Below are 17,919 nucleotides of genomic sequence, written 5' to 3' on the forward strand. Positions count from 1 at the left end.
CCAATTGAGAACAATGCGATGAAAGTTAAAAACATGTTGTTTTACATTTTGGGTTACATACCCTTTTATTTTTCAAAAAATTGATTTTTTTATTACTTTATCTTTTGAAAGTGAGATTTTTATACAGATCCGAGAAATAGATCGAAAATTGCAGCGCTTCAAAGTGCGCTTCGTCTAGCAAGAGCAGTGGCAACTTCAAATGTTCAATTTCATTTTTTTTCTATTGCTCGTAATTAATTTTTCTCATACCTTAACGATTCCTTTTTATTTGTTATTTACCAGTGTGCAATCAGGCTGTCTCAACAACCTATTTCTGCAACCTATGTGCATTAACTGTACACCTACCGTCTCACCGTTGCACTTGACAGTGTGTGCAGTGCTTTACGGTCACACCTATGACCGCGCACCTGGCTTCTCATGAGCGTTTTGGCGGCTCAGAGGCTGTCCTTCCATGTTACTCAGGGATACTTTGCTCCTATACACATCCATGCATACAGGCATACATACGGGCTTACATTCATACATACATACACTCAGCCAAAAAATACAGTGAACTTCATAAGTATTTCGTATATTTTTTAGCCACAAGCAGGACGTATGTAAATCATAAGATTATCTTATGAAGCGGCATTTATTTCGTCAAATCGGTTTGCTATGATTTAATTTTCCATAACGCATCTTCGATTTTTCATAAGACAAAATTATATATTTCTCTTATGTTTATGTAAATCATAAGATGCTCGTATGAAACTGAATCGAGTAATGTATGCAATACCCAATAAAGTCTTATTTTTTCATAATCATCTCATGAAAACATAGTTTTATTTTTCTATACATCATAAGATAATTCTTATGAATTTCGCTGTATGATTTGGCTGGGTGTACTATTTGGCACAGGTTTGAAGCGTGTAACGCTTCTGTCTCTTCCTAATTTTCTTTTGTCTCCTAGGTCCGAAGCAGATCAATCGACTATTAATTGATGCGGTAAACATGCTAGCAGTATTAGTGCTTACTCGCGAATACTTTTTCGTACAACTGTGCTGTTTCATCTCTATCTTATAACTTAATTCGACTATCCCTGTTCTAGCCAAAATACGTATTCTTTTTTTGCGGGCTGATAGAATAATCTAGTCCAAGTTATCCTGCTCCTAACAACGCGTGTTAAGTCGTCAGTGATGCAATTAAAACTTCGCATTGATTTCACTTCTGTCCGCTTTTTCCTGATCTCCTCTCGGGTCGCCTAGGTCTGAAGTGATCCACTATTAAGTAAATCAGGGAGCGCTGTCAACCGTAATGTCTACAAATACTAAATTCTCTCCAGCTATTCCTTAACGATTCAGTTTTTATGCATAAATTTTTATTTTGTGAATGAGAATTTTTTAATACAATTTTTAGAACTTAAAGCAGCTATATTTTGGGAAAAACGTTCCCGATTGCAGGAAAATAAATTATTTATTCAATTAATCGTTAAGGTACGGAAAAAACTCATATTCTACTGGAATTTTTTGAGTTTTATTCTAGCTGATCTATTGGTCTTCAATCGTTATCACCGCAAACCTCTTAAATAAAAAAAAGATTTTGGGAAAAGGCCATAACTCCGTCAATTATCGACATATTTTTATAAACTTATGCTTGTTTATTTCACTGAATTACACTACCAAGATTCAATAAGTTTTACGTAACGAAATCATTACTTTATGCCTTTACATAAATTCAAACTTTCTTTACATTTTTCTCACAAAAAGATTTGTAACCCCTTAACAGTTTCCACATCACAGAATTTTGCCATGAGTTGTTTGATAACGGCGATATGATTAGGCGGTGCTAGGTCATGTAGCTTAACCCTTAAATGCATACTGTTGCCATTTGGCAACATACCGAATTCCGTGATATAAATCCTTAACAAGCGGTATACATCGTATTAGTCCAGAAAAATGAGTAACAAGGAAAAATGAGTTTTATGCATTTAAGGGTTAACTTCAATGGTGTCATTGTCTATGTATGTTGAGATGCTGTATAAAATGTCATTACATTCGACAACTTGTTTCAAGTTTTCTGCGTAGTGAATGGTTATTGTTTTTGAACTAACTTAATCAGTACCTCATGACGTAGATGGTGGAATTGTACAGCATTAACTTCTGCTATGTTGAGTATGATGTTCACCTTCAACAATTGCTCCAATCAAATCGATGATCTTACCGGATCTTTCAAAAAGTAAGCAGCAACACAGTTCAGCCGAATTGGGTAATAAACTGGTTTGGTTTGGCATTGGTACTCATTGTTTGTTCACATTTCACACACTAGGTAGTAGGAATCGAATTTTGCTTTTACAGCTAGACAAAGCGGCGCACGGGTAAACCTGATTATCTACCCTTCTACAGTAGTGCAGCGGTTTTTAGCTCCTGAGCTGTGCAAGATGAGAAACCGAACTGTAAACATGATAATTATTTGATTTCATGTTTCAATGAAACGCGTTGAAACGTGGAGCAGAAAGGCTATTATATTATTAATACTGCTTTGAAAGACGACTACTACTCCATTTTTCAAAGCGTGTTGTCAAGTTCGACTAAGACTGCTTTAATTTATGGTATGATTCCAGAAAACCAAGTAGAAATTATCATGTTTTTTAAACATGTTAAACCCCTTTCTTCAAATTACATTCGAAATTGTTTTTGGAAATCCTACATTCTTATTAAAGGGTCTCATGTTTCGTGATGTCCTTACTTAATTGGTCGTCGATCTGGATATGGTTATCAGCCATGGCTTGAGCGGTAAAACCTAAAGGCCTGAACTTTAGGGTATCTAAGATACAGTAATATTTCTTATTGACGGCGCCGGTGGTTGAGTGGTAAGCGTAATCGCCACTCATTCCAATTGGTCTGGGTTTCATCCCAACCGAGGTCGTTGAGATCGGTGGTCACGTATTCCTTCGGAAGGGGAGTAAAGGCGTTGGTCCCCGGTCCATGAGTTGATGGATCGATATCACTCGTCCAGATAGCGGAGTCACCTCTCTGGCGTCGGTAAAGAAGATGTAATATCCAACTTCTATACTTACTAAAAATATCTCCTCCTTCCGTGATAATACTTGTGGAGTGCGCAGTAGTATATACGGCCTCTAGCAAAAGCAAGTATCGGACTAACATTCCTTCCCTTTCCTTCCGCGATCTGCGTTCGGGCCTGGCCGACGCCGGTATTGATCAATAAAACACTTTAGGATTACCAGGAGTTGCACATTGAAAGATGTTTCGCTATTCCCAAACAATTATCTACTGATTCCATGTGAAACTTCAGCTAGTCCAGATCGATAATGGGGTAGTAGCCAGGGGTGGTCGAACAAGCTCAAGCTCTAAGATACGGGAACATTTCTTATTCATACGATACATACAAATAGATGCTATACGGCATAACGAAGTTCTTAGGTCGCATTGAAAAAAGTTTAAAAAACATTTTGTTTTGAATAGCACCTGGAAATAAGCTTCAAATCTGCTTTTAGTCGAGAGGAAGAGGAATACATGTTAGGTACTATAAACTGTAAGACACCCCTTTTTTTGTTTTACCTTTAGAGTCATTCGCCTCTTTTTCGGGTTGAAGAAATTTTTTTACAAAAATTTCAAATCCAATGTGCAGAGTTGGTAAATTTAATCCAGTTGAGTTGCGTACAATGCAATCGATTTACCAACTATGCCAGGCCCGCCTCTGATTCCAATATTGCATATTTTGCAAATTATATATGAATTTTAATAGATGTAAAAGTATCTTGTCTTTTTAAAGAGCAATTTTTGCTACGTTTCAGAAAACATTGCCAGCTTACATTAGCTAAATTAGCATTATTCATAAGCTTACATTGTTTTTCTTTTGGTGTTTTTGTTGATAGAAATTCACTGCGATCTACCCAGTCGACCGTTTGACAAAAAATGATATGATGTTAAATTAACCCGATGCGATCTTTTAAAAACTTAATTTTGAGAAATGTTATCATATTTGATAATTGTGAGAAATGTTATCATATTTGCTCAAAAAGAGCAGATTTGCGCTAGATCACGCTAAGATTATATAAAAATAGAAATTGCCACAAAATAAGATCAGAGTAATTCCTATCTATTTAAAAATATATTTTATTTATGTGCCACATGTTTTCAACTGAACGAATAACACACTATTCAACACCCCTATTTTAAAATAAACTTGAGAACTTAATTTAAGACTGATATTAAAAAAAAGTTGGGATAATGATTCCTGATGTACCGTTCGACAGCTAAGGAAAAATAATATAAAACATTCATTAAATCAATTTTTTGGGGTTTTTGCCATCGTGCATCACTGTTTGATGATCGTAATAGCGGAGTTAGTTTTAACTGAATGATTTCAATGATTCTTTCTGGAATGACACACCATCGAAATTGACTTCCCAATCAGTTTAAGGCGTTCCCAGATAAGAAATAAATGTTATTATATATTTTCCAAGGATGAAAATTTTCTTGATGAGCCCTGATTGTTTGCTAAATATTTGAAACTTTTGTGGTCACGTAAATCGTTTTCGCTTTTCTTTTGTTTACTGGTTTTATCATGTGCCAAAATATTAATTATGTTCTGGTAAAATCTTTCAAATCACTTTAGGAGTTATGAGTTGTGACCATAATTATCATTATAAACAATGTTTTTAAATTTTGATGAAAACCAGAGTGTTTATTACGCTCCTGCATTCATACAAAAGCTTTTAAAATTTAGAATGAAATAGTATAAACAGGTTCGGGTCGTACCCGAGTATCTTATCGAATGCATGAAATTTGGCCATTTCTATAAGGAGCAGGTTTTAAAGAAATAACCCCATCCTTGTGAAACAATCCTCCCAATAGAAAAGAATAAACGGGACAGTGAAGCAACTTCAGATTCAGCCACCCTTCTCAGTGATGACAAAGAATAGGGGAAAAGAGACATTTTTATCTTATCGGGCGAGTTGAGAAGGTACATTCATCGGAAAAGCTACAATTTTTAAACTACGTTTCAGTATAATAATGATATTTCTTTGCTGCTTGGCCTTACAGACATACAAGCTACAGAGTGGCGGTCTTGCCTCTACATCCCCTAGGCAGAGGCAGCCAAGTGCAATTGAACGTGCACTTGACTGTTTCGTGACAATAGAGGGTTACGCGGAAAGATGCAAAAGGATTTGCTGACATTTTCCTCTTGTATGTCTGACATCCTTTTTTCGACGTTACGGCGGATCGTTATCTTCTCAACTGCTATTGGCCTTCAAGAGCACTGAAGCGTCGAAGAATAGGAAAGTCAGCAAACAAAAAAGAGATCTATGGAAATGATGACGCGTTTCGTACATATCTGAACCATTAAGTTCATAGAATGTTTCCTTACGGAAGGCTTCAGCACATTAGCTTAATCGCAGGAAAGTTATATACATATTTTTTTCCATATTTTGATAGTTGTATGTATGTTAAAGATCAGATTTACAAATAATATAGGTCTATCTTTGCCTATTCTAATATACGTCAACCCTCTAGCAGTTGTGTTAAAATCATCACATTTAAGCGACCGTAAGAAGTTCTAATGTAGCGATTTCACCTGAATTTTAGAACGTTTTGCACTACGCAATTTCCGCAAAATAGCGCATGTGCTTGGAACTATAAAACCTGTATTTTTTCGAGAGTTGTACTACTGGAGCTGCAGAGCTAGGTTCTCGGAAGGGCTCCTAGTTAGAATCAATCGCTACAATTGCAGACGAGAAGGGAAATGTCACCCACTAAAACCAGAGGCGACGCGTCGGTACGTTCAACCTGTTCATTGAACAGGTAAGCAAAATCTGACGACCTGAAACTTATCTTCAGTTAAAATTAACATTAGTAGCAGCAGCACGAAAATTAATTTAACTGAAAGTGATTATCTTTAAACCTTGAAGTTCGACAATTACGATAAACCAACCTATCATATCAAGCGAGTAAATTTCAAAAAATTTCTGTTTTTCCATGACCAGTTCAACCACAAACATGCACGCATCTCATACTCAGCACATGCTCTGAATAGATCAGCTGTATGAGCGATGCGTGAAGAAACAGCAGCGTGAGTGTCATGGGCGATGGCTTCTTCTCTTTCCTTTTGCACCGGTTCAAGTCAAATATTGAACTAGCGTGCATTGGTGCGATGTCCATATGGGCGTTAGAGTTATGTGCAAACGAGAGTAATTTATAATTTTTGAGCGTGTGTCGCCGTACGTTCATAACAGGTGGTCGAAAGCTTTCTTGGGTAGCCTGAACAAATGTTGCTGCATTTGGGGGATATTGGTTTTAGGCGTGTATGTATTTCGTTGGTTCAACGATAATAATGAACCGTCTACTTTTGCTCTAAAAGTTGTTTGCTCTTTGTATTTACATGTTGAGAACTTGTCTAGTGTCTTGTTAAACCATTCAGAATTTGATTCGGAGTCCTGAATGGAGTCAATAAAGATTCCAGCTCAAATGCAACAATCGATTACGAAACCGATTGAGTCGGAATCGGTTGTTGCATTTGAGTTGGAATCCATACTGACGCCATTCAAAAATCAGAACCGGTTCCGGAATGGGTTTGACTGGGTGAGAGTGTAAAATGGACGTAAACTCAAACCAGGGGTTGTTCGAATGATCTTGCGTTCTATTGTAATAATGAACGAGTTGATGTTAAATATGTCATGCCTACGATATTTTACGAGAAAAATATTTTTTTTCTGAATTCAACGAATTACACGAGGAACATCCAAATTTATATATCATTTGAAAGAATTGAGGGATGACTTTTAACTGGTTGACAAATATTTCAATCTTTCTTATGCATGTGATTTATTTCTTGGTGTGTGGGACATAAGCTTCTAAATTTCAAGTTAATTCACATCATACCATTATTTATAAGTATTCACGAAATTATCGTAGTCTCGTTTTCTGTGGTGAATTTTGTGCAATGTACACTAAACATTTAAAATTACGAAAATTTTCGTTCATCAAGTCGCCATGTATTTAGGTAGTTCGCGAAATGGAAGCATCTAATCTATTTTTAGCAGATTTACAAATAAATACGTTCGGCAATACGAATTTTTGGTGCATATTTATTTTGGGGATTTTTCAGAATGAAATGTTCGAAAGATGCTCGTAAATATAAAGACGATCGTGTATTTTATCAAAAAATTCGTTTAAATAATGAAATGTAATAAGCCTACGAAAGTCGTTTCGTGGTTTTTACAAAAAATTCGTTATTAAAATAGAAACTGTTCGGATTTCCAGACAAAACCTTTCTCACAGCAGCTTTTGATTGTAGCAGCTTGAAACTGTAAATGTTTAATTTATTAGTGTGTGTTTATAAATATAATATAATTCTTGTATTACATTTTTTGGTTTTTCTTTAATGTAAGTGGCTGTAGATTTTTTCATCAAGAGGGCGAACAAAAGACAAAGCTGGTGGCAGCACTGCCGAATCTCTCGGAAGTGATTTTGCGTTCCTCCCATAGTTTACAAAATTTTGCAGTGAAATATAGTATATTTAATAGGAAATCGAAGTTAATCGCTCGGTAGGTCGTTTCTCCTGTTGCGTTATGTGTTGGTAGGCAAAAATATCGTTGGAATAGTGTAATTTGACGTAGTGATTTTATCGTCACATCACAATTATTTTACTATGTATGTGCGCGACTCGAGCGAGCTACCAAAAAAATGTTCCCACTTAGCATCGACAGCGCCATCTGAACTTGACTAGTTGATGCAACGATTTCACTGATTCCCAGTTAAACTCATTCCGGAACCGGTTCGGATATCTGAATGGAGTCAGTACCCGGTCAAAAAAATGCGGACGAAGATCGTCAGGCCATTTGAATGGTTTGACGTTTGAATCAACTCGCCTTTGCTAATTGCCCCTAGGAACAAATGCTGTTTGCGAATGCGATTTAAAGGTAATTTCAATACTTAGACGACAAATTTTCTGGCGGCTGCAATGGACTTGGTTGTTTTTGCATTTTTCAAACATGGCGGTTAGTGTTATCCACATTATTCATATTATTTATCTTATTAATTCAATAATTTTTTTTATTGTTTTAATCATGTTGTTTGTTTCATTTGTTTAATCATTTTATTAAATTGTAAGTTTTTCCCAGTTCATATATTGTTCAGTTTCTTCATTTTATTAATTCGGTTTAGTCAGTTCTTTTAGTTATTGGATGACAGTTAGCTTGAAACAATTTAGTTTACTCTCTTAATTTCATAACTTTTTTAATATTGTCTGATTTTCATTTGAGCTAATTTGATTTGTTTTATTAATTTGATTTATATGAATCATTCTATCCATTTTATGAATAACTTTTTTTTGCTTCATAATTGTTTTGATTTTTGGTTTGTTTTGTTATTGTTTTTTAATTTATTCTGTTTATTATACGTGTTATACGTGCAAGACTCGAGGCTGTGCTTGTCTCACATATAGTTGCTTGCCAGCTTTGCGTGCGTTTGGCAATTTAATGAATAATACAACAGTTATATGTATGAGAGGTGTCTCATCCCACTGATGGGTGGATTAAATCGGTTTTATGTATACATGTGTGTATATATGTGTATGTGTTTATGTGTTTATATAAATGTTCAAAAAATGGTTGCATTATACACGGGATTGTTTTGTGGTGTACACATATAATCTATTAATGTGAAAAACTGATACTTCTGGATAGAAGTCAGATCTTCCTCCAATTACAGCTCCTTGGAGATCTCCAATGGAACAACTTACACAAGTCCAACAGGCAGTGACACCAGACTAGGAGAAACGGAAGCGCTGAGGAAAACACGGAGTCCATCGGTTCTTTTTTATTATTTCCCCTTTTCTTTCTTAAATAAGCAGGAATTCAAGAAATGTGGATGAGAGTCAAAGGGGACATAAATGGGAGATAGAAATGAAGGTAGAAAACTGCAAAAACTGGTAAGTTTTCTAGTACACATGTGTTATGTTATATATACAAATTGAACCAATATACTAAATACGCGTCGATTTCCTGCTTAAATGGAATCGAAAGTCTTACTGTAATGTTACAATCCAATTGATACAAACATTACAGTAAGGCGGGGCTAGTTGATGGAACGATGACCTCGGAACATGTCTGGCACTGTACACGAAATGGGTCACCGGAAAGTCAATTGAGCTAACACCTTCTTAAATCCGTGAACCAAGTTATTTGCATGAATGTTTAAATACATGCAAACATCTTTTTTCTGTAAATCACTACCAGCTAGTGGGAGATAGGAAGGTTAACACACACACACACACACACACACACACGTTTTTTGGTTTTTCTTTAATCACCTCGTGCTAGCCCTAGCAACATAAATCGCAGCAGTGTGAATGGTAGCTAATCTGCACAGATCAATATATGTTTATGGCATCAATATATGTTTAGATTTAGTCTTAATAATTCATATTTTACCTTGATAATGTAACAAGTTCAGGTATTTGAATCGGCTGCTTTTAGTACCGATTCCACTTACTGTTCCTATAATTTCATTTTATTTTAGGTTAACTTGTAACATATTGTAGAATTTAATCTGTATACTCACATGAAAAACAAATTAATATATTTCTGTGATAAACTAATCGAACTGTGATAATTTTCCTATATCTGTGATTTACTTCTGTGATATTTTAGTATATAAGTTTTAATTTAGAATAATATTTTACCGCACATTGACTGAGCTCGAAAGAACGTGATTTGCACTTTTGCCTCTTCCTATATAAAATGACACATTAGGTAGACCGTCACTGAGCTGTCTCTAGTGCGATGACAGAATTGTGCCTTCCGCCAGACCCAGTGGGTTTGCCCACCATGGTTGAACTCAACAATTCCCCGACCTGTAATCCTGGTTCGGAACCAGCCACCGGATCAGCGTTACCCTCATTTATCTCCAATACCGCTAGGTTGGCGGTTGCACGTCTAAATAGCCCGCCGTTGGTCCTTACCATTGCCTGCCGTACTCTCCCATCGCTAGACACGATTAATTCTTCGACGATCCCGCGTATCCATACCTTGCGACGTTCACCTTCCACAACGTAGACTAGATCTCCCTTCTGCAAAGCCTTGGATTCTCCAAACCATTTGTTTCTTTGGTTGATACTCGGAATATATTCTTTTATCCAGCGCCGCCACATGTTATCTGCCAGTTGTTGAGAACGTTTGTAGGAGTCCCGAAGTGCCTGACCCACATTCGTCGGCGTTATAACATCCTGTACTGTATCCCAAATTAACCCCAAAACTCGTTCTTGATCGGTGGTTTTTTCTTGACTAAAATGTACCAGCTTATCGACATTGGATTCTCCGAGCTTGCTCAGAACATCTGTTGAATTTGATGCCCAATTCCGGATGTCAAAGCCGGCTTTTGAGTGAATGTAACGGACTTCCTTAGCTCGTCGCACCGCTTCATCTTCGGTGTCGAGACTATCGTAATAGTCGTCGACATAATGTCGATCAATAATCGCTCTTGCCGCATCTGGAAACTGTGTTGCATATTCCTCGGCATTGCGATTTTTAATGAATTGTGCCGAGCATGGAGAGCTAGTGGACCCGAAGGTAGCTACGTCCATCACGTACACATCGGGGGACTTCTCGGGGTCGAATCGGAAGAGGAATCTTTGTGCCGATTTGTCTGCTTCACGTATACGCAGTTGGTGGTACATTTCGCGTACGTCACCACCAAATGCGATCGCCCTTTCCCGGAATTTGCAAATTACAGAAAGGAGTGAGGTTAATAGATCGGGGCCTTTAAGCAAGCGGGAGTTCAAAGATACTCCGTCGACAGTCGCCGCTGCGTCCCAAACTAGGCGGATTTTGCCCGGTTTCTTAGGATTAAGAACTACATTTAATGGTAAGTACCATACCCTATTCGCATCTGCATTACCAAGCTCTATTTTCGATGCTTTATGGCAGTACCCCTTCTGCTGATACTCCACGATCTGCTGGAATACATTCCGTTGTAGCTCCGGATTTTTGGCAAGTCGACGTTCTAGCGCCTGCAATCGTTTCATTGCCATCGGGTAGCTGTCGGGAAATGTTGTATAATCCTCTTTCCAGATCAGGCCGGTTTCGAAGCGATCCCCTACTCTGATTGTAGTTTTCTCCAAAACCTCCCGTGCTCGCTGGTCCTCGTTGGATTCCAGTAGGGGAACGACAGGCGTATAGGACTCCTCCAAGCGGTATTGTGTACCTAGCATCTCGTGTAGTTCCTCGTTACTCACAGGTTGGATTGAATGGTGGCTGACGAAAACGCGGGGCGATATTTCTTGTCGGGTTACTTCATACACTGTCCATCCAAGGGTTGAGCGCACTGCGATCGGTTCACTAGGGCCTCCAACTCTAGATTCTAACGGCGCAAACAAATGCAGATTGTCCAATCCGATTAGCACCCTCGGCGTATCTTTATTGTAGTCGATCACTGGCAAACCGCGCAAATGCTTGAAACGTTTCGCCATTTCCTTAAAGTTGATACTTTGCTGCGGTAATACCAGATCTGTAACGGTACGCGCCTCTGCTAGCTGATGCCTAATGTCGCTTCCCCTTGACGAGATCGATAGATTTACTCTCCTGGACTGATCTTCATGACGTTTCATGTTGGCCGTCCACACTACGACTAGTGGTTCCGGTATTCCTTCTGCGTTGAGTCTATCAGTTATAGTGCTTTCCACCAAAGTTGTGGATGCGCCTTCGTCTAGAAAGGCGATGGAATCTACCGAGTTTTCCCCGTAGTAAAGGGTTATTGGAATCATCCGGAATAGAATAGAAGCTTGACATTCGTGAGTATTCAATTCAACGCGTGCGACCTGAATGACTTCTTCGGCACGATGAAGTAGCGGGTGATGACCACCTCTACAGTTGTTTACATTACATTTGACGTTGAACGTGCACCGTGCGTTGCCATGGTCGTTAAGACAAACTGGGCAGAGTTTGTGTTTCTCCACAACCTTAGCCCGATCTCGCAGGCCCAACTTAACGAAGTCGTCACAAAATCGCAACTTGTGGTCAGTTCTTTTGCATACGACACACGACTTCTTGCTTTTTTGCTGTGCCGGGAGCAGCATCCCTCCAGACTGTCCGCCATGCGTTGTATGAGCGTGCAGATATTCATTTCTTTTTGGTTTACTGCTTCTCATTGGCTCTCTTAACGTATGTTGTTCAGTTCCGGTAAACTCAGCTACTTCCGAAACTTCGGAAACGATTTCGTTTGTAAAGTCCGTGAATATTCTGAGCGGAGTTCCACACCTGCCTCGCTTGAATCGTACCCAGTCAAGTTTGTACGAAGGAGGCAACTTGCTAACCAACTCCTGTACAAGCATAGGGTTACTCAAGTGATCTCGCAATCCGGCTGCTTCGAGGTGGTCGCATAATTGCTTGACGGTGATCCCGAAATAAAGAAATGTCTCTAACTTGTCCAGTCTAGGGGCTTGAGCGTTCCGAACTTTCGCTACCAGAGTTTTGAGTAGCTTTTCAGAATTTCCGAATAATTTGCGCAGGTCCTCTACGACCTCTGGCACGGACTCGGGTAATAAAAGGCGGCTTTGGACGGCTTCTTTCGCAAAACCCTGTAGACTATCCTGAAGTCTCTTCAGGTTATCAGTATTTGTGTAACCGCAAGCTGCTGTCGTGTATTCAAAGCAGCTTATAAAAAGCGGCCACACCTCTGGCTCACCTTTGAAGATTGGCAAATGCCTCGAAGCAGCTTGTCGTGCAGCTAACTGCGCTTGAGTTGGACCACGGGTTGGTGACGGATTACTCTGTAACAACCCCGACCTGATTTGCCTTCGACGGTTTAATATATTACACGCAGAGAAATAAGACATATTCGAATCAAATATTTTGCGACTTTGATTCAAAGTTATAGATTTTGTTGAAACAGAAATAAAATTTCTCTGTTTCAAATACCAAACATTGTTGGTACAAAAATATCGGCATTAGTGACAAAATAATCTGAATTTTGATTCTAAAATCCCTGCAAAAAGCAGGGAATATACGTATCAAATATATTGAAACTTTGATTCAAATTCAAGTATTTAGTTGAACCAAAAACATTGGTTGGTTGAACAATAGCATTATTTATAACAAAAATATTGCTGTTAGATTTAGAAATATTGCTTGAAATAGAAATATTGCTTGAAAATGGATTGGTTCGATCTTTGTTGTATCATACAAATAAAAAACTGGACGTATCGGAGGTCGAGAATAAAGAATTGGAGTTCAAGACGCTAGGTTTAGACTATGTGAGCGTTATAAAAATGTAAATACAATTTGATAAGTGCAATACAGTCGTTAGTGCTTTCATAGGTGAAAAAATTATTTATTAATGGAGTAATATTTAAGAACCTAATATTATTGTTATTATTCCAGAAAATTGATACACCGTCGAAATTTATCGAACGAGAGGAAGCAGAGGAGCTAAAACAGCATTTTTAGCGGAAAGCTTGGAAAAGTTGTCATTTACGTAATTATGCAAATTGGAATTTGGGATTGGGATTCGGTGCAAAATATGGGTAGAAGAAAAAACAAAAATCAAGACATTAATATTAATTATACCTTTTTTGAAAACAAAATAAAAGTTTTTTGATTCAAATAGATTTTTTCATTGTTTTAAAAAGGAAAAGCATATTTCAACTAACAAATAACATACTTTGTTTCAAGAAAAGATATCATAGATTCAAATAAAAATATTATTGAATCTACACAAAATCCTATGAGAGCTTGTTAGTAGAAACAACAACCATTTTTTTGGAATCTAATAACAAATATTTTTGAATCTAAAAAAATTGCAATTAGGCCCTGATTCAAAAATATATATTTTTGATTTCTAAGCGAATTATTTTGGAATTTAATATACATTTTTCTGCGTGTACGAATGGTTGCTTCTTCCTCCTCCGTCCAGTCTGCATCGTACAACGGATCTATTTCCTCTCCCTCGCAATCCGTCTCCACGTGAGGATTCTGCTCATGTGCAAAAGATACAGATCCTTTCAATGGGCGTTGGAGAATAACCTGTTCTAATAATCGATTGTTTACGCTGCTCGATCCTGTTTTGCTTTGTATTGTGTTGCCTTTTGTGGCAACCGAACGTGCACCGATGACATTTCCGACTAGACTGTCTCGCTTTAGCTTTTCCGCCTTATCCTCATCTTCGATGGCCTCTCTGTCGCCCGATGAAGATGTAGTAACTCTCTCTTGCTGCTTCGGATACGCACCTCGAGGATCCTGCCGGTTGGATTTCATCCACTGCTGGACTTTATCAGCCGCACCTTCCGGACTTTCCTCGTCTACTTCATCATCCGTACCCTCGAATTGACGGGATAGCTCTAGTTTCATGTGCCGGAATTGGGTCCGGAGTGCCTGCTGCCGTTCTAAAAATTCCCGTTCGTCGGACAGACGTTTCTCCAATAGTTGCCTCTCCTTAAGCAACATATCTTGTTGTTGCGCCCGCTTTCGCTGCAGAAAGGAACGCTCTATCTCTAAGCGCCTCTCATAAAATAATTTTTGCTCCTCCAATTCCTTCTCTTTAGCTTCCTGCTCTAGATACAATTGTTGGAGCGAAGATTCAACATTAGACCCTTATGCGCTTCCTTTGCTGATATCGGACCCGGCGTCGCTCTTTGTACCTGTTTTTCTAGGCGGCCCCTTCTTCACGGGTGCCTTCCTACCAGGTTTTGGTACCTGTAGTTGAATGCTACACTTCGAGCAACTCCAGCTTTCATTTTTGACCGCTTCCGTCACACCGGCACACCGGTAATGAGCCCACAGGTCACAAACGTCGCATTGGACCATGTCGTCCACCCCGTCAACATCCTCGCAGAACGAACAGTTCTGGTTGTTTCCTTCCGCTGGAGCTGTGCTTTCGGCCATTTTGAGGTTAGATCCGCGATCAAACAATTTTCAAGTTTGTTCGGATTTCCAGACAAAACCTTTCTCACAGCAGCTTTTGATTGTAGCAGCTTGAAACTGTAAATGTTTAATTTATTAGTGTGTGTTTATAAATATAATATAATTCTTGTATTACATTTTTTGGTTTTTCTTTAATCACCTCGTGCTAGCCCTAGCAACATAAATCGCAGCAGTGTGAATGGTAGCTAATCTGCACAGATCAATATATGTTTATGGCATCAATATATGTTTAGATTTAGTCTTAATAATTCATATTTTACCTTGATAATGTAACAAGTTCAGGTATTTGAATCGGCTGCTTTTAGTACCGATTCCACTTACTGTTCCTATAATTTCATTTTATTTTAGGTTAACTTGTAACATATTGTAGAATTTAATCTGTATACTCACATGAAAAACAAATTAATATATTTCTGTGATAAACTAATCGAACTGTGATAATTTTCCTATATCTGTGATTTACTTCTGTGATATTTTAGTATATAAGTTTTAATTTAGAATAATATTTTACCGCACATTGACTGAGCTCGAAAGAACGTGATTTGCACTTTTGCCTCTTCCTATATAAAATGACACATTAGGTAGACCGTCACTGAGCTGTCTCTAGTGCGATGACAGAATTGTGCCTTCCGCCAGACCCAGTGGGTTTGCCCACCATGGTTGAACTCAACAGAAACGTTTGCCTAAAAATACGACTCATTCATCATATGTACGAAAAATTCTCATATTTTACGAAAGTTTATCGCACGAAACCTATTTGTAGCACATTTACTAATATATTCTCTCAGTGTACTTTTTGCTCTTTTAAACATTCTACCAGACGTTTGTTTGACAATTCATCGGTGGGTTTTGATAACAAATTTGTTTTGCTCAGCTCTTGCGTACAGAAAAACCCGTCGATGAACATCTTTCATTGGTCCTAGAGATGATTATGACGTTTTCAGGGTATTTGTGGTATATTGAACAGGTTGACGGTGGAACCACGCGTCGCCTCTGACTAAAACACTGCTTGAGACCAATTGCAGTGGGCTATGATATTCATTGTACGGTTCTGTTATTTGCGGGCATAAGGCGTTGTGATCGCGTATATCATCGCGAAAGAATCGAGCGTTTTTACGTTAACGTATTCGATCACGCGTACGTTTGTATGGCGCGTGTGCTAACGTGTGTGTAACTTAGCGTGAATAAATTATATATTATGACCGTGTGTCCTTTCTCATATTCGTGTGTGTGCTTGGATGATCGCTCGTGAACAGTGAACCCGATACTTAATTTTCAGTGTGCGGTTCACATACTAGAAGAGAGTCAGTTCTTTCATATCACTAGAATGACCGTTCATGCCACCACGGAATGTTTTTCCTAGTGGACATGAGCGTTATTTTTTGATTGCTCCAACTGAATGTATGGACCTAAGTTGCTAATATGGAGGCAAAGATTTCCGGACGTGACTGATTCATTATCGCGCAAACACGGGCGTTTGTGGGTTCGCGTTTGAGAACGCGTTTGTGACTTCGTAAGTATTAAGACGTTCACGTTATTGCGGGCGTAGGTGCGGTTGGATGATCGCGAAGGGTGTAAGCGTTCATATGCTAAAGTGTTTGTCGCCTGTGCTCACGTGTATAAATTCAATTTTGCAACCGTGCCATTCTGATATTTAATTTTTGGTTCCAGATTCCCACTGGGAGGGAATTACCACGTCACTGGAGTTCCCGATCATGTCGCCATGGAACCTGTTGTCTAGTGGGTATAAAAGCCCTTTTTGCCTTTCTCATATAAAGAAAGGGTATGCAATTTAATTTGGTCCAATTGAGCGAGGGAATTTGTAGGGTCACGCTTAAGAATTTATAAGTGCTGAGACTATCACCGGGATGTTATCATGTTTGCTAGATCGCGGGTGTAGGCTGCGTGCACTGAGAAAACTGAACATACTATATTCATAATATCTTTCGTATGAACGATTACTATGCGACCTGAAATTTATTTCATACGTCACGTATGATTTCCATAAGTTTGCTTACGGAATGTATACGCCTTAGATATGATTTCATACGATGCGATAGTGAAACTTATAAGAAATTCTTGTGTGAAAAAGCTTTTGACATCTTTCAAATGAGAACAAAATGGCGTTTGAACAGAAGCTGCTCGCTGATCTTCCAGTGCCGGTAGAAGCTTTATCTATATTTAGAGGTAATTAAATGAGAAATAATATTTAAATATTCAGCTCATATATTTGTATACAGAGTGCGGTTTAGATACTGTTGCTTCAATTACTTGGTCACGAGAGAAAATTTGCCAGGCATTGTCTCGTGCCGATATTAATTGGAAATTCGACGTCACATGATTATCAGAGTGGCGTGAGCGAAACGTAAATTAAACAAATTATTATGTTTAATTCATCTAATTGTTGAGTTGAATGTTTTCCACAGAATCTCTCAAATGCAGTAGTGCTTACTGGAGGGCATTCGATTGTGGATGAGGACGTTGATGCGAACACCAACGAGATCGACGCTAAAGAAGCGACCAATAATTCTACTGACAGCAATACTCAAGCAAATTGCAGTCTTGGTGTGGAAACTGGGAAAGTTACTGAAAACGTATCTGACAACTCTGACACAAGCGAAATCGAACAAGTGATTCATTCCGAAGGTGAGTGCTGTGGTGATAACAAGACCAGAACTGCAATCCAAAATAGCGAACCGGATGCATCTGAGTCTGAAGAGGAGTTTACCGAAGAAGGCCTTATTACCCATAGCCACAGTGAAGGACAGGTCAGGAAGAAGCAAGAGTGTTATCGCCGGAAGATTTGAAGAGTCATCTTAAACAGTCAGTTTTTGGGAAGAAGCTACTTCAGAAAGCAGATGATTTGGAGTTGTCAGCAGAAAGGCAAAAGTTTGTCACGGACGTTGTAGCGAAATACCACCTGTCGAGAAAGCGGAATACAATAACGGAGCAATTGTCAGAGTATGCGTCAGCAATTATTAAGTTATTTAAAAAATAACAAA

The 17,919-nt window shown here is 38.5% G+C and overlaps 2 protein-coding genes across 4 annotated transcripts in view; both read right to left on the reverse strand.

Annotated features, from left to right (window-relative positions):
• Positions 1–17,919, reverse strand: part of LOC131682438 (cytoplasmic protein NCK1) — a 35,035-nt gene that overhangs the window by 6,460 nt on the left and 10,656 nt on the right. The window lies entirely within an intron of this gene.
• Positions 9,763–14,878, reverse strand: LOC131679942 (uncharacterized). The gene is made up of 3 exons (XM_058960686.1): positions 14,635–14,878; positions 13,882–14,547; positions 9,763–12,632 (listed from the first exon to the last, which is right to left on the reverse strand). The coding sequence occupies exons 1-3, from the start codon at positions 14,876–14,878 to the stop codon at positions 9,763–9,765; spliced, it is 3,780 nt and encodes a 1,259-aa protein (XP_058816669.1).

Source organism: Topomyia yanbarensis, chromosome 2 (genome assembly GCF_030247195.1).
Source record: "Topomyia yanbarensis strain Yona2022 chromosome 2, ASM3024719v1, whole genome shotgun sequence".
NCBI lineage: Eukaryota > Metazoa > Arthropoda > Insecta > Diptera > Culicidae > Topomyia > Topomyia yanbarensis.

Excerpts from the sequence above, each read along its gene's own strand:
- LOC131679942 (XM_058960686.1), bottom strand. The coding sequence starts at position 14,878 with ATGGCCGAAAGCACAGCTCCAGCGGAAGGAAACAACCAGAACTGTTCG. Across the intron at positions 14,548-14,634 it reads GGGGCCGCCTAGAAAAACAG|AGCAGGAAGCTAAAGAGAAG; the intron begins GTACAAAGAGCG and ends AATTGTATCTAG. Across the intron at positions 12,633-13,881 it reads GGAGGAAGAAGCAACCATTC|CAGCTTGCGGTTACACAAAT; the intron begins GTACACGCAGAA and ends AATACACGACAG.